The sequence below is a fragment of the Aythya fuligula genome, chromosome 2 (assembly GCF_009819795.1).
Source record: "Aythya fuligula isolate bAytFul2 chromosome 2, bAytFul2.pri, whole genome shotgun sequence".
Lineage (NCBI taxonomy): Eukaryota > Metazoa > Chordata > Aves > Anseriformes > Anatidae > Aythya > Aythya fuligula.
The window spans coordinates 67,963,530-67,987,742 of NC_045560.1; the positions used below are offsets into that span (position 1 = coordinate 67,963,530).

Here is a 24,213-nt window from a genome sequence, read left to right on the forward strand (position 1 = left end):
TTTATTTCAGAAAATGATTTAAAATCCACATAATCAAACAAAAAGCCTCACAATGCATATACTTAAGAATTACCTTTTATTTGTATTTCAGTCAAAGTTATTCTCTGTAATAGTACTTTATGCACACAAAGAATGTTTTGAGTGTAAGTTCCTCACCCCATCTCAGAAACTCCAGTATCGCTGTCTCTGAATTTCAAGGAGCCTTTAATTTTAGAATACCAGTCCGTAGACTTCTCATGGTTACAGAGACCCCATACCTGGGAGCAAATTCTCATTCTAAAGGGTTTGTGACAGCAGCCAAGAGATCCACTTTAGGTGGGTTTCCTGTCCTGTTGGTGGTCATTCCTCTTCAGTGTCTCCCAAAAGATCAAACAAGTTAGTCACTTATTCCCATTTCTGTTCTAAAAATACTGAAACTCATAAGAAATCTCTATGTTGCTTTATCATCACTGGCTTTATTCTCCCTCCCCATCTTTCCTCTTGGGTGCTTTGATCTGTTTGAATAACCTAATATGTGTTTTTGTAGGTGTAGGTAAATAGATCTTCCACTAATTTGTCCTAGTCCTGCCAAACTGCTAGCATTCCCAATGACAAGAGCAATGTCCTGTACAACAGAAGGAAAATTGGAAAATCAAGAAACACACATTAATCTTTAGCCTTGTAGCTGAAATACTTTCATTGATAAAGGCTATTACAGTGATTTTCCAGAGAGCATTGAGTTCTCAGAGCATGTATTTTTGTTCAGACTGGTTTTATTTGCTTTTCTTTACAAATACAACTGACCATGTTGAGCAAGACATTTTCATCTAACCTGTCCAGAGGCAGGAACTATTAAGGACATGTTCTAAAGTCCAGAAATACAGTCTAGTCTTTTGAAGACATAGAGAAAGCTCCATAGAGCTTTCTTAATAAGCACCAAAGAAAGGTGACAGAGCAGTCATTCAAAGCAACCTAACTTTTTAAAACTAAGAATATTTTTTTCCAAAATATTACTACTAGCATTTAGTATATAAACAAATATATCATCTTTAACAACACTGTAAATCTGTAAGACAGCCAAACTTTTTTTTTTTTTCTTCATGTAAGCTAAAATAAGTTGCAGAAGAGTTAAAGGGGAGGCAAATGTTGGGTCATTTTAAAGTATATTTATTTATTTTGCTGTGCCTCTTACAAAAATTTCTACTCTCAGATGACCTATGAAAAGCAAACCAGACACTGAATCAGTCAATTGCTAATTAAGGTAGAGTGGAGCAGAGTTGGGAGCTGGTACAAGCTTTTTTTTTTTTTTTTTTTTTTTAATCTTCATTCTGCTCTTCCTTCTTAGTGATTATTCAACAATTTCTATTCCTCCATCTAACTGGTAGAAGTCATCCTAGAATTTCCATTTAAATGCAGCCTAGAGTAGATTTGTCTACAGAATTTAAATATAAAAGGAATACACATGGTTTCTTACTTTATTCCTGACATGATGTAAGATGTGCTTATATAAAGTAACCATGAAAGCAAGTAGCTTTGAATGCTCGTTACTACAAGACATTTGATTCCATTAAAGTATTTTTTACAAAGCAGTCTCCTAAGTCTAAATGCACACACACACACAAAACAAACAAACAAACAAACAAACAAACAAAAAAAAAACACCAAATACATGAGTACCTCAGTTTCATATTAATGCAGGAAGTGGGCAAGTCACAGAGGAACAGTAAAAAATGGCATTGCCCAAATGGCAATACCTACACCATGAAATGTTAGCTGATGAGCTGCATAGCTGAAGGTGTAGAAATGGAAGCAGATATTTTGCACATCCTGGAAGCAATGTGGCATCCTACAACTGAAGGCATCCTTTGGCTGCCAAGGGGGTTGTCTGCAGCCAAGAAAACACCCTTTCCCAGAGCCAGCAGGCAGGACAACTTGCTAAAGTCTGGTTCAGTTTCTTCAGTGCTGTGAAGTATGAAGTATCATGAATAATCACTTTCCTTCTCTCCGTTTTCAGAGCAATTCCTTTCTGGTGTTTGTTGATTCCTTTCTGTTGTTGTTATACTTTTTGAGTGTTTGCTTCTTTTTTTTTTTTTAAGAAGAATAAAAGAATTTTTTTTTTTTTTTTTGGTGGTGATGGTGGTGCATTTTTCTACGATAATGTGAACACAGCAGCATTTAGGAGAAGCAGTTTTGCAGCCTCAGTTACTGCAAAACCTCTTGCTCCCTAGGAGGTCTCAGCTGTACCTATATATTCACATAAAAGCTGTTCACTTTGAGCATCCTGAGGACCAAAACTTCAGAGGGGAAGAAACACATGGGGCTTGGGAGGGCCAGCAGCTTTTCCCTGCCCACACCACAACCCAGCCCCTGTACTTGTCAGGGTGCAAATGTTGCTCTTCAAAAGGCAAATCTGCTAATGGAAGCTGCAGCCCAAGATGTCATTAAGACAATCTGGCATTTGAAGGTGCACACAGCCCTTGGCAGCTCTTGCCACATGGAGATGCTCTTTGTCTCTGTCTTTCTCCTCAGTTTGGCTGCATTTGCTAAGTGCTGAAATTGATTTATCAAGCACAGGAAGGAATTGTTGGAAAGCACAGAGGAAGAACCTGGCTGAAGCCAGACTTGGGGCAAAGAGCTGTTCATGCACCAGCGTGCAGGAAGCAGCTGCCCAGAACCAGAGTCTAAGAGGAGGTTATTTTGGAGAGGCCACCACATCTGACTGAGGGAAGGCCTGCGCCGGTCAAGGCTTAGCTCCCAACTCAGTCACCAATTGTCACAAAAGCACTGAGCCTGCCAGCTTAGCAGCTTTATTGGCTTAGACCTCAAAACACAAAGTCTCTGTAAAATTCCTCCTTTTCCTGCCTCCCTGCATGGCCTGAACGTCATTACTGGAGGCCTGAAATCTCCTGCTGACTTGTCTTTAGAACTCAGTGCCTCATTTAGTGAAATCTTAGCTGGCTCGCCCCAAAGGTTTCCCTCTTTAAGAGCAAAGTGTCAATATATTCAGCTCATGTGCAGTTATTAGCCTGGTGATAGCCATGCAGCTTTGTGAAACTTACCAAAGCAATTGCCAGATCCTCTCTACAAAAAGTGATTTTATTTGAGGAAGCAGAACAAAAAAAAACAAACACAAAAATATCTTTACCAGAGAGAAAATGACATTCATCACAGATGGATTTGCGGTGCAGTTTACTTCACTGTCTACTTCCACACTGTTGTATGGCTTTTACTTCATTAATAAAACTTCATTTCAGACCTGGTTCACTTTCTAAAGAGTTCTAGAGTTTTGGCACTGTTTCCAGTAGTGAGGCCTCTTTTAGAGTTTTTTTTTTTTTTTTTTAGAAGACCTGATGTGTCATACCCTGGAAATACTTAAGCATCACAACATGCTCTTTGCCACATTACTCTATTCTTATTATTGTATTTTCTATGTGAGCTATGAGATAATATTGTTGTTATATGTTTTTTTTTTTCTTTTTTTTTTTTTTTTTAGGAGCATCTGAAAGCTTTTGACCAGGAAGTAAATGAGTTTGTGGACTATATGTTTGGACCTCGAGGTAAGTTGCTCCACCTATAGCCCTTTTAGGAAACAGTGACTATCCTGATTACCACTCAAAAATATTCTGGTAATTAGAAGCAGTCAAAATTTTGTTTATGAATAATTTCTCATTGAAAACTGTGAACTAGGCAGAATTGTGATATTTGCAGGAACACACCGTTATCGTAGGGAATTTGTCAAAGCACCAGGCTTTTAGAAAAACAATGCTTTTTGTTTTGACTGTTTGACATATTATCTATAATACAAATTAAAACTAGTCACAAGTTATACTGAAGGTGAAAGAAGAAATGAAGGTGATTTAAAAAAAATATATACAAAAATCTCTGTGTTATAGAGCCCTTTGATTCTTAAAATATCATAGGATTTCAACTTTATGTCCTTAGAGAAATTTAAAAAAAAAATCTTTGATTTTTCTGAAAGCGGAAGTTTGGAAGTTCTGTTTGGGGATTGATGCTCATTAATAATCTAGTCCTTGTTTGGTCCTGCTATGTAGCAAATAGCCTAATTCAGAAGCACACTTAGCACAATAGCAAGAAAGCGCTCTCAGCGCCCTGCAGGATGACATCCAAAATTTCAGTAAACCGGTAGACAGTATGAGAGAACACATACACCCTTCTACTGCCTATTCTTGCTTTCTGAAACAGTTTGGATGAGAATAACTTGAATTGTTATAGTGCTGGTTTAGCAGAGCTTGGACGTGCTTCATGATCTGTTAGGCCTGAAAGGGGCCTAATAGTTGTGCAAATAGTTAGAGCCAGCGGCAAAAAAAAAATGAGGTAGGACTGCATAAAAAAGAGAAGGGCTATGGCAAGGTGGGATAGGGCCAAGCAACTGAAGTAAAAAGTAAGAGAGGAGCTTAGAGAGTAGACCCAGTCCTCAGGGAAGCACCTTGTGTGGCCATCTTGTTGCTGGTAAGCCTGTGTTTAAACATTATTCAGCATGTCCAACTTCAGGAATAGCCCTGCAAACTTTGCTCTGTGTTTAATGCCAATATTGCTGTCTGTGGAAATATGGTTATGTATTCTCATTTTGTTGCAGTAATATCCTCTTGGTCCCACAAACAGTTCATGCTTCATTAGGATGACAAGGAAAAGTATAAGTAGCATTCTTAAAACCAAGAAATTTTCATTTTTCTTAGCTGTCTGGCTGAGTACAAAATATCTACTATCATTTCTGCAGTAGATGTGAGGCTTGAAAGAAAGTTTTCTAGTGAAAAGACAGTGAATAGCTTGGGAACTGCAGCAGAAGCGATTAAAACAGACAGAGTAGGTTCGTCTAATTAATGGTTTCTACAGTAATTCATTTTATTAACAAACAACTATGATGACAAGTGTATAAGTACTACTATTTTATTTTTAAATCAACATGATGTTCTCTTTCATTCCTCCTTCCTCCTTGGTCCTGACCACATTGTTTGAAAGGACCAGCTGTAATTAATCCAATGCAGAATCTCACACAGATCCCTGTGGACTTTTAGAAAGCACTTTAGTTAAGTATTATTTATAATACTTGCCAAGTACATTACCATGCCTCTCCAGACACTAGTGCTGAAGATAGCATTTGTCCATGCCTCTTCACCACGCTTTTTTCTTTGTAATTGGTGGTATAGTGATTTCACAAGTAGCAAAGCTCTCTCCAGTATATTTGTATACATAAATAATTCATGGTAGACTGCAAACAGTTTTAAATTGGATAGAATGACACCACAAATGATAATCTAATGAATTTTTGAGAGCTTCCCCAATTGTATAAAACCAAAAAAACATTCCTATTCTTTCTCTCCCCCAACTTTCATCCACAACACCCACTTAATTCAGCAGCAAGGTGGCTTAAAAAGAGAGATACCAATGCTGCATTCTTTCAAAATCAATCCTACATTTGTGGTTTGTATTTGAGGTAGCAACCCTTGAAATAGTGTTGCTATTATACTGGTTGTAGTTATTATTACCTGGTGTGGCTGAGGCCACAGCAGGAGACAGAAAGCCAGGCACTAATTCTTGGAGGTTCTCTCTGCTCACATTAGTAGTTTACACAACCTGCAGTACTACTGTACTAGAAAAAGGGGTGTGCTATCAAATATATTAATTTGATTTAGATAAAGGCCTATTTTGTGTCTTTGTTCTCTGCTGCCAGATAGACTTTGTAAATGAATTTACCTAAAATTTGCTTTTGACCTAACAGACCAAGTCCCTTGGTTCAGGGAACAGAAGCCACATACATGCCCATTGATTGCATCTCTTAATAAGAAGCGGTCTTACAAAGTGATGTTGGTACATATTGTTCTGGATTGGAGTTTATCTAGGTTCAGGACAAAATGAGAAAGAGTGAAATAGCTATATTGTTCTGAAAAAGAACATTTTTACAGGGCCTTCATGTTCTACAGAGTATTGTTTGGTGTTAGGGCATGAAGCTATGTCAATGGAGGGTCAGGCTGGATGTTAGGAGAAGGTTCTTCATGGAGAGGATGATTGGGCCCTGGGACAGGCTCCCCGAACAATGATGACAACACCAGGCCTGCTGGAGTTTAAGAAGCACTTGGACAATGCTCTCAGACTTATGGTTTGATTTTTGAGTGGTCATGTGTGGACCCAGGAGTTGGACTTGATGATCCTTGTGAGTCCCATCCAAGTCAGGATATTATATGATTATGCAAAATTAAGGAATACTGAATTACAGGAGCTAAATCTAGTTAATGAGTTGCTTTTTTTTTTTTAATCTGCCAAAGAAGCAGAAGTGATTGAGAATAGATATATTTTAACAAAGTTATGTTAAAGTAATAATCACTCCTTCTGTAGTCAATTGAATATAAACAGTAATAAAGCATTGGTACAAAGCCACCTACCCTCAGCATCTGAAAAGGTATGAATCTACTCATACAACATTTGAATTTTCTCAGACACCAATCAGCCAAAGCTATACAGCAACCTGAATCAAAATGTTTCTAAACCTCACTGATAAAAGCCTGATACATTTAAAGAGCCTGTGAAGCTTGCCACTCATTTCAAAGGTGCCAAGATTTCACCCCAGGGGTCTAGCACATCGTGGCCAGTGACTGTGAATGAGCTTATTCACAGAGCAACCAGAGCTTGGGTGCGCCTGCTTCTTTCTGTGGTTGTTGTCCAGTACTTTCACACTCTGACTTTATTCACTGCCCTGGTCTCAAATTTAGATGCTGTGAGGGTTCAGCAGAGTAAAAATAATGCTTTCTTACATTAACACTGTACCTTTATATTACAAGAACACAGAGTAACCTAACACAGAGTAACTGTCGGTCTCTTTTCTTCTTCTGATAACCTGTTTTTTCAAAAATACACTCCCCTTCATCTGCTTTCCCAACACATAAAAACCTCCCTCTTCTTGGCATTCAAGGAAAAGTGAACATGGAAACAGAACAGTCAGGATCCTCTGGCTGCTTTTGATAAACCATTTTCTGCTAATAACTGTCCTACCCTTCAAGGTACCAAGGTCAGGTTGGAAAATAATCAGTACGGGAATAAGTTTTAAAATTTCTCTAGACACTTGAAAATTAAATTGTACAGATCTTAAAAGTATTTGATATGCTGACCTGAACGAGCACAAGGAGTTCTGCTTTTGTGTATAACAGGCCACATGCTTGTGGCCACTCACAGCACGAGTGACAAAGCTTTCTGAGGGCATACTAGGGCAGCATTTAATGCTGTTTAGTTTATTTTGTATTCTTATCTCTTCCAATTATTTTTCCTCTTTGAGCAAATATACCATTTAGTTATCTGATGCCAGTTGGCCTTTGTGCAAATAACCTTTATGCATTAAATATTGCAGTCCTTGGATGGGGGGATCCTTTTTAGAGAGCAGTCTTGCTGAAACAATTGCTTTCATTTAGAATACCAATTAAATAAATTAAAACCTTATGCTCCTAAAACATATGCTAGATCAACGTTTGTGCACACAAGCTTTACCTGTCCTGACTCACGTGTCCTGTTTATAGCCCATATAGGAACAGAATCACCTCAAAAACACCCATTCCACAGCTTCCCAAATGTCTCGTGACCTTTGAGAGGGTTGTTGGAAGCATTTAGTCTAACACTGAAGTGATCTTAATTGGGCACTGAGATATCAAGACAGAAAACAGGCACTCTGGCTTGGTAATGCACACCAAAGCAAAGCTGCCCTGAAGGAAGGGCTGTGCTTTGCAGTAGGTAATCATGCTTTCACAACTCTTTTAATCCTATGCCTGTCATCTTTTGGAGAGAGGAGCTGGTTCTTAGGAGTCCAGAAGGGAGAGTCAAAGCCAGGAGAGCACTGGACTTCCACAGTAACTCAGGTCTTATTGAAAGTCTTTCCTGCAAAAGAGCTTACTTCCCACGTGGAGCCCAAATCCATGATATGTGTTACAGCTACTGCAATGGAAGCAAGGTGGGAAGTGGAGGGAAATGCTAGTGAGAAAGAAAGTTCCATTAGCAGATTATTCTAACTCACTTAAAATCTCACTTTACTTATATCTCTCTACATATTTCTGTGGAAAGAATAGTTGGAAAGAATATGATAAAGCAAAATTGTCACAAGCAACAGTTTTTTAAACACTAAGGCACATTTGATGTGTGCAATATCCATTGCCCAGTCCTTTCCACCACAGGTTGAAAAAGTAGTAAAATGTTTTTTCATCCAGTGTGAACATATTCTCTTCTGTTACAGTTTTTAGCATAATTCTTTAAAAGAGTCTTCAAAAAAAAAAAAATCTAAATAATTTAAAACAGTTTCTGAGAGCAGAAAGAACTACTGCAACCTACACAATAGCTTCTCATTGACTTATTTCTTCATATACTCCATAACTCTTGACAGATTTGTCTTTTTGAAAAACTAGCCATGTTGCCACTTGCCTTTCTCTTTGATAAATGTCCAAAGATTGTTGTTGTAAAAAATTAACTCTAAATCTTCCTCTATCTTGGAAAAATAAAAAAAGGAGGGGAAAAAAAACATTTGCTCGTGACATAGAGTTGCTCATAGGACAATGAAATGGTGCTTCCAGATTGGCATGCAGGATTAGGATTTGCTTATATACACTGAACTATCTGATTACCGCCAATGAGATTACTTATGTGAATAAGGCAAGCAGGATTTGACCTTAATATTGCATTTCAGGATCAAACAAATGGAACAAAAACTATGAGAAAGCAAGCCCGTATGTTAGCAAATATCTTCGATAACCATCAAAGTAAACATTTGCTATTTGTTTTTCATATTTAATGTTTTTGAAAAATCCTCTCCTTTTATAAATGTTTTCTAGCCTTCATACATACGTAACAAATGCAGAATCAAAATAGTATAATACTGTCTTCAAGTTGTCTGTTCCTTGAGCAAGTCAAGATAAGGCTTAATTAAGTTAAAACATTAATGAAAATATATACAGGTTTTTTTTCCTCTTTTCATTTTCACTTTCCTGTGAAAATGAGGAGATGTAAGTGACTTTAAATTATTAGGGAATTTTATGCAGTTTTCACCACACATTCTGTGAATTAGTATGCCACTTTTGGGAGGTGATAGCAATGAATAGCTCTTAATGAAAGCAGAGCACAGCAGATTTCCTTTGCATATGTTTTGCATATGTTTTTAATTGTACAACCTGCCTTATTTTAGCAGTACTTTACTATAACATTCTTAATTGCTTGCTGCATGCATTTCTTTTCAGATTCCAGGGTTAGAGGATGGCTACTTTTGGATTCTTACCTTCCTACATTTTTCCTTACTTGTGCATACTTACTGTGCATATGGCTAGGCAACAAGTTCATGAAGAACAGGCCTCCGTTCTCCCTCAGGGCTCACCTCATTGTATATAACCTTGGGATTACACTGCTCTCCATGTACATGCTCATAGAGGTAAGTGTTCTTCAATACAGCACAGCTGAGAAAGGTGAGCAACGTACATTTTTTAGCAGAAATACCTTAGATGGTTTTGCTAGGAAAGTTGACATGAACGGTAAATTTAAGTAAATTTAACATCAAGAACAGTCCCTAAAAGCACTTTGCACTTGGGCAATGACTTGTAGAGTACCTTCCCTGCATTGGTCTCAGCATGTTTCAGCTGTCCTTCCTGAGCTACAGTTCACCCCTGAAGACAGCTGGCTGCTACTATGACAGTGTTTACAAGCTTGAAGATGAATCTGCAGCAGTTGCTGAGTTCAAATATGCCTACACCTCGTTATTCAGCATGTGTAAAAATTCCCAAGAATGGCTTTTATTTGTATGACTGCCTGTGAAGTAATTGTTCTTTGTACAAATGCCCATATTTAAATGTGAACAGATTCACATATGAGAGTAAGTACAGATTTATTTATGGTGTTGGCAATTCAATGTTATTTTTTGTGCTCTCCTGAGTACAAAGCTTCCATCATATAGTCAGAGAGTAGAAACATTAAGTAGCGGGCATGATAAAAACCTGCCACTTCAGCCAAGAGCAAGTCCTTTGGGGACTTGCAGGCTGAATATGGTCTCACAGATTATTTTCTGAGTGCTTATCAGGAAGAAACATGCTTACATAAAATCAGGTTCCATTCATAACCAGAAGGGAGGTTTGAATGCATCTGACAAGTTCTATAGTAGCAAAGGATTTGAGCAGCATTCCTCTGCAAAGATACGTGTTTTCACCTTCCTGTACGAACAGAGCTGGCCTGAGAGTCAGTTTAAGACTTCTGAGGGTGAGACTCATGCCTCCAGCACCCAACACCTACAGGCCTTGACTGATAACAGGGCAAAGACCTGGTGTGCTGAGGCAGGGAACACAAGCACAACTCATTCTCCTCTCCTGTAATGGAGAGGATGCATTTATTACTGCATTTCAGCTCCATTCCCAACTTTCAACATTTGCCTGACTGATTTCAGATACTGGTTTATTCAGCTCTTCGTTGCAAGGGAGGCTTTTGTGGAATAATCCTAATTCCCAACGAGGCCCTGCCATTATTCCAGTATCATTTTCTCCCCTCTGCCAAAACTGTAGCATCTCCAACTGCTGACATTGCTGCTCTGCTTGCACAGCCCTCTCACAGCATTTCTTGCTTCCTGGGCTCTCAACCACAGCAGCAGTTTCTATGAAAATAACAAGGACTGACTGTTCCATCAACCGGACAAGAAACTTTGCTTTGTCCAGAAGCCAAACAGGACTCTGAAGATTTCAAGTTTTAAATTAATTTGAGCTAACAACCAGGTGAGTGGCCAGGTCAGAAGGCCAAACAGCAGTTTGTGCAAAGGACCAATTGTGCTACACAGTGCTTTTTCCTGGTCAAAGCCCCAGCTGGCTTCCACAATTGCATTGGGTGTCTCAGAGTGCAGGATGAGGTTCAGAGCAAAGGAGAAACAAGCACAATTGCTGGAAGGTTTTATGGTGCTGTACTGATTTTCCTCCAGAATTTAAATCAGCACTTCAATGTTTAAATCTCCATTCTGCTTGAAGGTATATGGATAGCTGTCTTTGGTAGTAAGACTCAATGGAAACGATTAATTGTATAGAAAACAAAAATACCACTCCCTTTCCCTTGCAGTTTGATTTGGCCTGCCACAAGCAAATGAACAAGCAAACAGAATTTTAGCAAGAATATGAATTGAGGTTTTTTTGCCACCTTCATACCTTTGTAGGAACTGTGTTGAGCCAGCTCCCATTCAGCTGCCTCACTGCCCTTTCTTTCCCAAGGCTAACTTTGACAATCGTGGAGTTGCATGAGTCCTCCCTAAGTCCCTCCAGGCCTTGACTCTGTAGCTGGAGGCTGCTGGCTTACACCTCCAAGACCACAGCCAGGCATGGCTGGCAGCGCCTCCATGCTCCCCATTCTGCATTTGTCAGGAACCCATCGGACATCACAGCTGGTTTATTGCAGATGGCACAGCTGTGGACTGTCAGCCAGGCTGGTTGTACATTGCACAAGTCGCTCTTCCATAATAGTGGTTCTGTACTTTTTCACAGCCGATTCGTGTGGTTCCTATTCACAATTTTTCCTGTGAAGGAGCAGAGTGGGTGTTGAGACTTGCAGACCTACCTGAGGAGCTTGCACATCCCTGCTGAAGGGAAAAAGGCAATGATGAAGGCAGAAATCTTCTTCAGCAGTGAATAAGGTTACACTGACTCAACATTGTCTTATTCCTGAAGCCTGTCTCTCACCCCTGCTCCCTCTGTCTTTAATAGAAGGTAAGCTCTTTAAGGCAAGAGTTACCTATATTTAGAGCATTCTCCGTAGTGGTTTATGTAAACACAGTGGTTTCTTATGTAAACACAGCTGATCTCTCCAAGGAGTATGATTCAAGATTAATTCCTAATTAGAGAGATCTATAACAATGGCCTTATTCCTTCATCGTCCCACTGCACCTCCAACGCTATGGTCTCTGTAACAGAGATAAACATGAAATAATAAGCCCTATTATAGAAATTAACTACAAAGAACAGTTATTGGCATTGTTCTACTTGTCTCTTCTTGGTCTTGTTTACAAGTTGCCACATCTTGAGAGAGCTCCAGAATGGAGTGGGTGCTTCTTAGACATTCATGAGAAAAAGACCTATTCTGTGTCAGAGGTGCATCTCCAAATGCAGACTGTCCCATATGATAGCTTCAATAAGAAACATGATAAACCAACCAATAGGGAAACTTATACTGCAATTCTTACCTCCTCATTGTGCCTGATCTAGTTTAGCTGTCCCCTACAATCAAGTCATGCAACCTCAAGGCAAAAAGGCAAAGGTTATAGCAAGGACTCATAACAAAATTGCTAGATTTTTATGCCTCCAAAGGCAGACTTCCCTTTTGAGCCAGAGCTCTGTGCATTGCTCCATGGACATGAAACTGTAGCTCCATTAGCTTTGAGTCCAACCAATCTCTCAAGCACTTAAGATATGCCATTAACATAAGGTCAGATATCCCTATGATCCCTAAAAAGCAGAATCTCAAAACTCGTGTGTCAAGAATTTTGAAGGCCTCTTCAAATCATTTTGAAGGCCTCCTTGAAGAACAGTTTATTAGACCTTAATCTAGAAACCTGTGCTAGGCAAACAGATTTTTCTGAAGCCACCAAAGACACTTACCTTTTCCTGTTAATTGTAATGGAGAAGTGGAACACTTGTTTTTGGAATGCAGCTTTTTCCAAGTACCTGAAACTTAGACACATTTCCTGTGCTTAAATTAGGCAGGCTGCAGGTGCACTGCAGGAGGGTCAGAAGGTCAAATTCCCTCCCATCTTGTCACTATAAGAGAAAGCTGCATCAGACATTTGTTATTGGATGTGTACTCTTCTGTACCATTAAGTGTTAATAGACTCAGGTCAAACAGATCCAAGAGTTTCCACAAACATTGCCAAAAACCGTGCATAAAACAACCACTACCATTTTGTTTAATAAAAATCAAAACTTCTTTCAATTTCACTGAAAAGAAATATGCTTTTCTTCTACACAAATCTCTGCTTAATATTGTGAAAGTGCCAGCTATGCACAGAAAACCAGCTTAATGTGAAAAGCAATCAAGTATTTGCATATTTTAAAATGAATTCATGAGCAAGTCAACTCTCAGACCACACTCCAGAGACCCAATGTGAGGCACCAGAGGCCCAGATAAGGTATTGAAGTTTACCACAGGATGAGATCCTCATAACTTTCATACTTAATTAAACTTTGAAACAAAGCAGACCAATGCTGATCTCTGAATTAAGGAATTACTCATGTGATACTACTCTTTGTCATTAACAGGAAAAGACATAATCTCTACCAGGGTCTTAAGTTGCTTTCCCCAGCAGTAAGTATCACCTCTGCCCTATTTAAATTAAATTTTAGCTAGTCATCAAGCTCTCATCCAAGTCCTTGTGTTGATCAGACACTAAGAAAAACAGGACAACGGCACCAACAGTCATATTAAAAAGGAGATCTAGAGATGTGTGTTAGCATACATTAGCATACATTAGTATACAGGTGGCATGGTATCTCAAGTGTTTGTATCCCCAGCTAGCTTCACAGAATTATTACAAATCCATATGACTTGAGAACTGTAAACAAGAAACCATATCCATGTGGGGAAGCAGGACTTGCATGAGTGACCCATCAATCCAGAGCAAAAGTCGGAGGTTCCTGCTGGGTGCCAAAGAGAAAGAGCAGAACTGTACAGGTATTGCAAGCCCAGTGCATTAAGCTGTTTACTGAAGTCAGAAGATAATTCTTATACTTTGCACAGTGTGCAAAAACAAACAAACAAACAAAAAACATCAAGTTTACCTCCACTTTTCCTGTTTCTAGGAGCTAAAATTTAAACCCACAGTAAGTCTGAAGATTCTCAAGTACAGTAATGACATGGAAGTAGATCCATAGGTGCCAACATGATGTGAGGATTCCTAAGAGTGCCAGGATTGCCTTCTCTGTATCCTCTGATAGAGCAAGGAAGGGCAAAAGCACAATACTTGTACAATCAGAGCCACAAGGCACCGTTTTTATCTCTCTATATGATATAACTGAGATGACATCTCACAAATGACTAGAAAGGTCAATATGATGCCAGAATTTACGATAACAGTGGGAAACTGAAACAAAACAAAAATAGAAGGAACACTTAAATTCTGTTTGATTCTATTTTATTATAATGGCTGAAATGAGAAAGATTTAATTCCTAACAGTGCAAAAGATAGAGCAAGTAGAGCTTGAGTAGCAGCAGGTCCAAGTAAGGTTTTAAAAGTGCAAGTGAAACAAAAAATCGTAGTTTTGCACTGTCCTGGAATTTTGCTAGCAAAATCTATAGATTAACTTCAACATGAGTTGTTTTTGTTTGTTTGTTTGTTTGTTTTTGTTTGTTTGGTTTTGTTTTTTGTTTTGTTTTGTTTTGTTTTTTGTTTGTTGTTTTTTTGTTGTTTTTTTGTAGTTGTTGTGGTTTTGTTTGTTTGTTTTTGTATTAAAAAAAAATGTAGTAAATGGTTGTTTAGAAGTTAAGTAAATTTACCAGAGAAGCAAGGAATGATTCTGGACCCATAAGGACTGGTGGCTTCAAAGATTTCCTTTGAAGTATTTCTTTAATTAGGACAGCAGTACAACCTCAAACTTGGGGAGTAAGAAGAAAGGAACATAGTGAGAAAACCAAAGAAATCAGGTAGACTTTTCAATCATTTGAAGAAAGAGAGGAGTGAGAAATAGAAAAACTGAACAGCAAAAGGTCACTGAGAATGTAGTGCAAAGCAGTGAAATGTAAGGACAAAAGTAAAAGTTTATTTGAGTAAGAACTCACTCTGGCTAGAGTTACATTCCCAGGTAACCCCTGCATGGAGTCCAGCTGTACACACTGCAGGTCAGGATATCTTACCCCGTCATTGTATTACAGTGTTAGCCAATCTTTTCTCTGGGCCATTACACTTTTAATTATTGGACCTCTAACTAGACCAGTAGAGAGCCTTTCCAAGGAATAGCCCAAAGCAGGCCCTTTATGTTTCTGTCTCTATGAAAAATCTCAGCTGCATCTTAAAGAGAGTCAGCAAAAAAAAAATAATTGTGAAAAATCTTGTGGGCTTATTTCCCACTCAGCATGCATTTCTTGTTTGGCAGGATGACGTCGTGAGCTAACACTACATTTGGGAAAACAGAGGCATTGACCAAGGGGCAGGATTGCAACCAGGCTCCTTGAATACCTCAGTCCTAAACTGAACAGTCTAGTTCAAGATGCTTCCCAGTAGGGTTTATAGTGTTGCCAGACTACAGTTTGAGATCTTCAGGATGCAACAGCAGTTATCTGGAAACACGGGCTATTCTGCATCTCAGCTATCCATCCAAGATCTGGGATTATACCACAGTTCTTGGAGGCTTGTCTAAAAATGGGCAACCTACATAGACAGATATTCTGCAATTAATACTGTTCATAAATGATTTTACAATTGAGTTAATGATAAACCAAGAATGATTAATAGTATCGTCTACTATTTGCTTATTGTATAAAAGTGCGATTGCCCCCAGTAGCATTGCAGCATGCCTTCATCCTCTGTCACTTGGGGATAACAAATCAGATTTGCAAATGTTTGGAACTGAGCCGTGCTACAGTCAGGGAGCTCAATTCTCTCTTTAAAACCTGAAAAAGGAAAGTAAGGTGAGACCAGGATCTAAAAAGAGAGGTGCCTCTCTATCTAGACACTAATAATTTTCTGAGGTGAATTCACAAAGAAAAAAAAATTCAAAAAATGGCAAAAAAAACCAATATAATTCCTACTGCCTTTCTGAGTCACTGACCTGAGCCTTTGCTCTGACTCCTCTTCCTTGGGATCTGACCTGCAGTTTACTGCTTCTAGGACTGTTTTTGCCGAAGTAGAAAAAACTAGGGAGGAGATGCCATTTACAAGGGCTAACAAGAATGTCCTACAGTCAAGGAAAATATGTGATTCATGGCACTGCAAGTTAGACCTTTCTTTCCATTACATTTGTCTCCTGAGTTAGTTTAGCAAGACCTCCATTGGTCTGAGAGCTGGCGTGCAAGCAAAAACACAATAAAATACCATATAAGTAATAATGCTAACCTGCTCCAATTTGTCACCAGTGCTCATCCTCTTGCTCTGAACTTTTGAGAGTAATTCAAAGTATTTGTTTTATCTTCCCCTTCTGAACTGTTTCGCTGATATTGAGGTGTTTCAGGTGCCTATTTGGGATAGCTCTGATATGGAAAAATCAAGGCAGATCAAGCTACAGATTACAGTCATGAACCAGAAATCAAAGGGGATCTTTCTGGAGGTCTGCAAACACCAACCCTCTTTCTGGATACTCTCAAAATATTCTGAATGTTTTACAAGGCTTACTCATCTCTGAGGTGCTGGTGCCTCATCCTCTATCTTTCTCGTGGCCTGGGACCAGGGGCAACGTGTTGTTCTAGGCATTTTCTCTGTGAAAGAACCCAACATGCGCAGTGCTTTTTCCACAACTCAAAGACCACAAAGAAATTGCACTCAGTAGAAATGTAAATGTCCATTCAGAAAAACACACTGCTTTCCTTTCTGGCCTACCTGGCCTAGAGGACAACAGCAGGAACAGGTTGCAGCTGTGAGGTTCTGAGGCTGAAAGCCTGAAATGAGCAGGACACAGGCCCCTAAGTTCAGGCTCTTGGTGCTTAGCTTGCTGCTGAGCAAGGTGAGATGCTTTGGCACCATCTTCTGGAACTTGCTGGCCCTGGAATTTCATAGAGGAGCCAGCTCTCATTCCTGGATGATGTGATTCCCCATTAAGAAGAAAAGAAAAGAAAAAAAAAAAAAAAGTAAAAATAATAAAAAAATGCATTAGACTGCTGTAGTGAAGCAACCATTGTGAATCTTCATTCTCTTTATACTTGATAAGGAAAGGTCATTCATTGGTGTAACAATCATAGAATCATAGAATCATAGAATATTCTGAGTTGGAAGGGACCCTTAAGGATCATCAAGTCCAACTCTTGACACCGCACAGGTCTACCCAAAAGTTCAGACCATGTGCCTAAGTTCACAGTCCAATCTTTTCTTAAATTCAGACAGGCTCGGTGCAGTGACCACTTCCCTGGGGAGCCTGTTCCAGTGTGCAACCACCCTCTCTGTGAAGAACCCCCTCCTGACGTCCAGCCTAAATTTCCCCTGCCTCAGCTTAACCCCGTTCCCGCGGGTCCTGTCACTGGTGTTAATGGAGAAAAGGTCTCCTGCCTCTTGACACCCCCTTGCGAGGAAGTTGTAGACTGTGATGAGGTCCCCCCTCAGCCTCCTCTTCTCCAGGCTGAACAGGCCCAGTGACCTCAGCCGTTCCTCGTACGTCTTCCCCTCAAGGCCTTTCACCATCTTCGTAGCCCTCCTCTGGACACTCTCCAACAGTTTCATGTCCTTTTTATACTGTGGTGCCCAGAACTGCACACAGTACTCGAAGTGAGGCCGCACCAGCGCAGAGTAGAGCGGGACAATCACCTCCCTTGACCTACTAGCGATGCCGTGCTTGATGCACCCCAGGACACGGTTGGCCCTCCTGGCTGCCAGGGCACACTGCTGGCTCATATTCAACTTGCTGTCTATCACGACTCCCAGATCCCTCTCTTCTAGGCTGCTCTCCAGCGTCTCATCGCCCAGTCTGTACGTGCAGCCAGGGTTTCCCCGTCCCAGGTGCAGGACCCGGCACTTGCTCTTATTGAACTTCATGCGGTTGGTGATCGCCCAGCTCTCCAACCTGTCCAGATCCCTCTGCAAGCCTTTACACCCTCATTTGAGTCCACAACTCCTCCAAGTTTGGGTGTCATCAGCAAACTTGCTCAAAATACCCTCTATTCCTACATCCAGATCGTTTATAAAAATATTGAAAAGTACCGGCCCTAAAATGGAGCCTTGAGGGACCCCACTGGTGACCGCCCGCCAGCCTGACACAGCCCCATTTACCATAACCCTTTGGGCCCTGCCCGTTAGCCAATTGCTCACCCATCGTATGATGTTTTTATTTAGCTGTATGGTGGACATTTTGTCCAGTAGGATCCTATGGGAAACCGTGTCAAAAGCCTTGCCGAAGTCCAAAAAAATCACATCAGCTGGTTTCCCTTGGTCCACCATACGGGTGATCTTATCATAAAAGGAAATCAGGTTAGTTAGGCAGGACCTACCCTTCACAAACCCATGCTGGCTGGGACCAATGACTGCTTTGTCCCCCAGGTGCGCCTCAATAAGTCCGAGAACCAACTTCTCCATGATTTTACCAGGCACTGACGTGAGACTGACAGGCCTGTAATTGCTAGGGTCTTCTTTCTGACCCTTCTTGAAAATCGGCACAACATTTGCCAGCTTCCAGTCTACCGGGACCTCTCCAAATTCCCAGGATCGTTGAAAATAATTGATAGAGGTTCCGCGATGACATCCGCCAGCTCTTTCAGCACCCGGGATGAATCCCATCCGGACCCATGGACTTGTAGGGATCCAGGTGGAGTAGCAAATCCCGCACACGTTCAGGGTCAGTTGGGAGTTTGTCATCCCCACCATCCCGGTCCTCCAGCTCAGGGCACCCTGGGTCCCGAAGCCCATCATCGGCATTGCAGACAGGAGGCAAAGAAGGCGTTAAGCGTCTCTGCTTTGCCTACGTCATCGTCTGTGAGGAGACCTTCCCTATCAAGGAGCGGCCCTATGTTTTCTTTAGTTCTCCTTTTTCCATTTACATATCTAAAAAAACCCTTTTTATTTTCTCTCACAGACACAGCCAGCTTCAACTCTAGCTGTGCTTTGGCCACTCGAACTTTCTCCCTACAAACACGAACAGCATCCCTGTATTCTTTCCATGACGCCTGGCCCTCCTTCCAGTAGCGAAACACTCTCTGTTTCCGCCTATCTCCATTAGAACATTCCTGGTTAGCCACGCCGGCCTCCCTGCCCCGCCTGCCTGACTTGCGATATTTTGGAATTTGCCTTATCTTGTGCTTCTAGGAGGCATCGCTTAAAGAGTGACCAGCACTGGTGGACATCGAGGCCTTCAAGAGCAGTTCCCAGGGGACCTTGCTGACTAGTTCCCTGAGCAGCCTGAAGTCCGCTTTCCCATATCTAGGATGAGGTTTTGGTGGCACTTTTCCTTCTGTCACCATAAATTTGAACTCAACCACTTCATGGTCGCTCTGACCGAGGCGGCCACCAATCACCACAATCTTCCCACCAGACCCTCTCTGTTTTCTAGCAACAGGTCTAGGAGGGGCACCTTTCCTAGTTGGCTCCGTTAGCACCTGCACCAAGAAGTTATCATCTAGGTGCTTCATGAACCTCCTGGACTTGCTCGTGTCAGCTGGTGTGCACTCCCAGTTAACGTCCGGCAAGTTGAAGTCCCCCATAAGGACAGGGGAGTTAATCTCGAGCCTCTCTTAGTTCTGTAAAGAAGCATTTATTAATTTAATTATAATTTATTAATTTAATTAATTTATTAATTTAATTAATATTAATTTAATTTGATTGCAATCTATTGAGAACACTAGAGCAACAGCAAAATACGAAACGTCTGCTAGGGAATAGGATGTTGCTACTTAGCAGAATTTTTTCACAGGGAAGCATTTTCTTCTTTACATGATCCGTATGCTGGGGTGCATCAAGCACGGCATTGCTAGTCCATCAAGGGAGGTGATTGTCCCTCTCTACTCTGTGCTGGTCCAGCCTCACTTCGAGTACTGTGTGCAGTTCTGGGCACCACAGTACAAAAAGGACATGAAACTGTTGGAGAGTGTCCAGAGGAGGGCGACGAAGATGGTGAAGGGACTAGAAGGGAAGACATATGAGGAGCGGCTGAGGGCACTGGGCCTGTTCAGCCTGGAGAAGAGGAGGCTGAGGGGGGACCTCATCGCGGTCTACAACTTCCTTATGAGGGGGAGTGGAGAGGCAGGTGACCTATTCTCTGTAAACACCAGTGATAGGACCTGCGGGAATGGTTTTAAGCAGAGGCAGGGGAAGTTTAGGCTGGACATCAGAAAGAGGTTCTTCACCGAGAGGGTGGTTGCACACTGGAACAGGCTCCCCAGGGACGTAGTTACTGCACCAAGCCTGTCTGAATTTAGAAAGCGATTGGACTGTGCACTTAGTCACATGGTCTAAACTTTTGGGTAGACCTGCGCGGTGCCAAGAGTTGGACTTGATGATCCTTATGGGTCCCTTCCAACTCGGGATATTCTATGATTCTATGATTCTTTGATCCGTTTTTCCAAATAGCATCAAACAATGCATGTGTTAATATTAGCCAGGTTGCCAAGAATGCAAAACATCCAAAGGAATGTTTTCTAGGAAGATAATTTGTATTTTTAAGGGGGAGAAAGAGGATCTCTCATCTCTTTATTGTATCCTGCACTTACACAATCACTGCATGATAAAACATAGCACAAGTTCTGTAGCATCATGAGAGTGCTCAGCATGTGGAAGGGAACATAACTGAACCACTAAAAGTAATGTATGAGTTTGGTATCATAGAAATAGAGCACTAGTAACTGGATGTCTTGTGTCAGGTTACCAGTTTCTGTTCCAGATATGCAGCTGGCTCATTTGATACCATTAGGTAACCTGCTTTCATTCCACATCACAGATAGCCAACATGAAAGTCATGTTCTGGGATCACCAAGATGCCAAAAAGCATTCTCTGCCTTCCAAGTTTCACCACCAACTTTTTATTACAGAGTTAGCCAGAAATCTTAAAAAGTATCTTACAAAGCAGAGTAGTCAAAACTCAAAGTGGATTCTCCTGTTTTCCCTAAAGGAGATGAACAGCATACAAGTCACCTACTATGGAAAGCTGACATGTCAGAAAAGCCAACATGAAAGAACAAGGTTAAGACACTCAAAATAGATTTTCACACTAAGCTGCTGGCTGTTGAAACACAGATACAAATCAGAGGGAATTTTTCTGCCAAGTGAAATGACTGGGGAATAGGCACATGATATGATCTGCAAATCTGGCATTTATATAGGGCCATGGAAGAACAAACAGAAGAACAAATTAAAGAAAAAAAAAAATGCAGCTAGGTTGTGATATTCTTACCCCAGATTTTTCTCCCTGTTTGCATGGTGTGATGAATTACAGATTTTTGAAATGCCAAGTTAAAAATCTATGATACTGAAATGAAATTATATATATTGTTTAAGTTTCTGAGCCTTTAAGAGTTCTCATCTCATTTTTGAGAGCTATGAATGGAATTCTTGAAACAGTCTTGTGAGCAAGCCAGTTCAATATAGCACCAGCAGGAAAGTTTCCAAACCTGTAACAACAACAAAAAAAAGATTTTTGAAAAAGCAGTCTATTGTAATCATATACAAGTCAGAAAATTTGTAAAGCAGACAAATCAAAAGATTTCAAATGGCTTTTTTTTTTTTCTATTAAATTTTTGTAATTTAATGTTTCAGCTACCATACCAGAGGGTTTTGTGAGATTTGATATTTTCATGGGAGGAAAATGAATTAGCTACTAAGGAATGCCAAAAAAAAAAGATTGAAAAAAGGGAAAAAAAAAAAGTTTCCACAATGAAAGTTTCCACCTGAAAAAAACAACAACAAAAACCTACACAATAACAGACTTCCAAAGATGCATGAAAAGGAAAAATGAACAAATTCTACCAATTTAAACATAATAAAGGTATAAATTTACAGTTACAGAATGCATTAGAATGAACCAAGTGAAACTGAGATATCGAAAGTACTGTTTAAACTTACATACCTCTCACAAGGTAGAATTGTTTAAAAGCCTAAGATAAAAGATATAGGCACATTATATCATAAATGTAGATTACAAAAGATTGTGTCAGATAAGAACACAACAAATTGCGGACGTTCTTACTTTAACAAAGCAGTAGACTCCATTTATGATAATAATTTACAGTTCCTCAGTAAAAGCAGGGGAAGAGTTCCTTTCTAGTCCATGACGTTGCTTTTTACAAGAAGGGAAAGGCAGTCATCTTTTCTCCTTTATTTGTTTTCAGGATTTTGAATTTTTAGAGGGCACAGCTTCAACTCCCTACAATCACAAGGGCTAGAGATGGTACCACTACTACCATTTCCCACCAATAAAGCTGCGAGGCTATCATAGTTGCTGTCAGATAACAAAACAGCAAGAGGTAATATCATTTACTTCCTCTGCAGAACTGTCCACAGAGGTTTCTGGCAGAGCTGTTAATGCTTGTGTTTGAGGCCATATCTTACCAAAGCTCCCAGATGGAGTTCAGAATGCTGACTCCAAATGAGCTTCTGATACCCCCACGCTGCTTGACCTTGCTGCTTGGCTCCTAGCCAAGGCCAAGATGACAACTCCATTTTCTTCAGCATTTCTCAAGCAACAAGGCAGAGTTGAGAGCAAATCTTCAATAACAGCCCATCAACAATGCTGTACCTGCCTATTCCAAAAGTCGCAGTCTCTCAGGGATCTCTTAGTCACTTCTGATTGGAGGGAATATCCAATGCAGGAGAGCACACAGGAAAGGCACCAAGAGGAGCCATCTGTAAAAACAACTGTGCAGTAACATCTCCCTGAACATTGCTCCTAAAGCTGCTGCATATTGCCAGCTGCAGCACAGGCACAGATCTGTACACCTCCTTCTACCCAGAGGACAGAAAAAGCCCATGCATTTGGGACTGGAAAGTACCCTTTCCCACTCAGCTGATTTTTGAAAGATGGGAGGGAAACAAAGTGCCATACCTAGGAGCTTTAACCCCCTTCTCCTCAGCATCTCTGCAGGTTAAGCAGGGAGAGGAGTCCGCAAACTCCAGCCCTGCATGCTTGCAAGCACAGCACACGCTTGGCTAAACACTTTGTGATCTCAGCTGCACTGAGCATTTGCTTGGGGACCTCCAGACAGGTTTTGCTGTTGGATTTTCGCTGTTTTCGGACCGCAGTCCCATCCTGTTTGATTTTGTGACCTCTGACACACTCTGTAGATGAATGCACTGAAACAGGGTCTGCTCCAGAGGAGTGGTTTTGTTTCAGTTCTCCGATAGCAGCCATCTAAAACACCTACGTATTGTCTCTTCATCTCTCTCTATATATATATACACACACAATCTAAAAGATACTCCACTGATTATTTTGGCTGCAGACAGACACTAAATATGTTGGAAATACAGGGACAATTGTATGTGATTCAGAGAAAAAGTAATAGAGAACTTTGGCTTTCTAGGTCTTTGGTTTTGTTTGTTTGGTTTTTGTTATTTTAATTTGAATTTATAATATACATTCTGACTTATTTGCTAATTCTGTAGATCCAAAGAAATTATTGCTCTTAATATGTATTTACTCTAGGAATTAATTCAATATGATCACTGAGAATAAATCTACTTTGCTTTATATAGTCTGTCACACTTTGTTAAGCACAGGAGACTTTTTCAGTCTCAAGTGGAGGGGAAGGTCTGTACAGACACCAATACACACCTTCCCCTGAATGTAGTGCCAGAGTCAAAAACAACACATGCCTCACAGCATCTTGCAATGCTGCTTACAGTGTAACTCTGCAGTGTACTTCTCCCACCATACCTTGCTGCACCCTCTGCAGACCCCAGAACATGAACTGCCACTTGGCCACAGAAGTACTTTTCACATATTCAAGTAAGGAAGTCACTTTTAAAATCTCTCAACTCTACTTCATAGTGTTGTTGATTGGCAAAATACTATGCTGCCCGAAAGAGCTGCCAGTTGCTTTAGGTAATCATTACTATAAAAACATTCCACATCAAAAGCCCCCCATATGGCTTTCCAGATACCTTCTGCTTCATCACAGCATGGTAGACTGACATTTCATTGCTTTGTCTGCTTCCCAGTATGACATGGACAAAGTCTCAGAAATTACTTTTGTGTCTGTCATTTTCTCCACTCAGCACCACGCACGCTCTCTTCTCTTTCTTCCTGCATTTACAAATAAAGGATAAAGTGATCTATATGTGGCATAAAGAAATATTTCTCCTCTTGCACTACTTTAGATTTACATTTGTTTTTTTTTTGCTTGTTTGGTACCGAGGATTTTTCTCAAGGATAGGAAGGGTTTTGCACTAGTAGAGCTGTGAAGCTCTGTTCATTCTGCTGCAGGATCACTGCACTAAGTAACAAGAAATATTTGTGGATGCCTTGAAGGCTCTAAAGCAAAAGGAATGTAAAAGGTGCACCGTGTCAGTGTGTATTTCCAATAGAATGTGAAACCTTTTCCATTGCAAAGGGGAAGATATTAGCAAGTTGTCTGGTCTAAGAGCATCAGTTCATGGAACTAATGGGAACCTAC

At 40.5% G+C, this 24,213-nt stretch overlaps 1 protein-coding gene across 1 annotated transcript in view; it reads left to right on the forward strand.

Annotated features, from left to right (window-relative positions):
* ELOVL2 (ELOVL fatty acid elongase 2) overlaps positions 1-24,213 on the forward strand; it is a 53,050-nt gene that overhangs the window by 18,910 nt on the left and 9,927 nt on the right. Inside the window, exons 2-3 of the mRNA XM_032180825.1 lie at positions 3,473-3,536; positions 9,207-9,394. Of these exons, the coding sequence (XP_032036716.1) occupies positions 3,473-3,536; positions 9,207-9,394 (252 nt within the window). The remainder of the gene's footprint in view (positions 1-3,472; positions 3,537-9,206; positions 9,395-24,213) is intronic.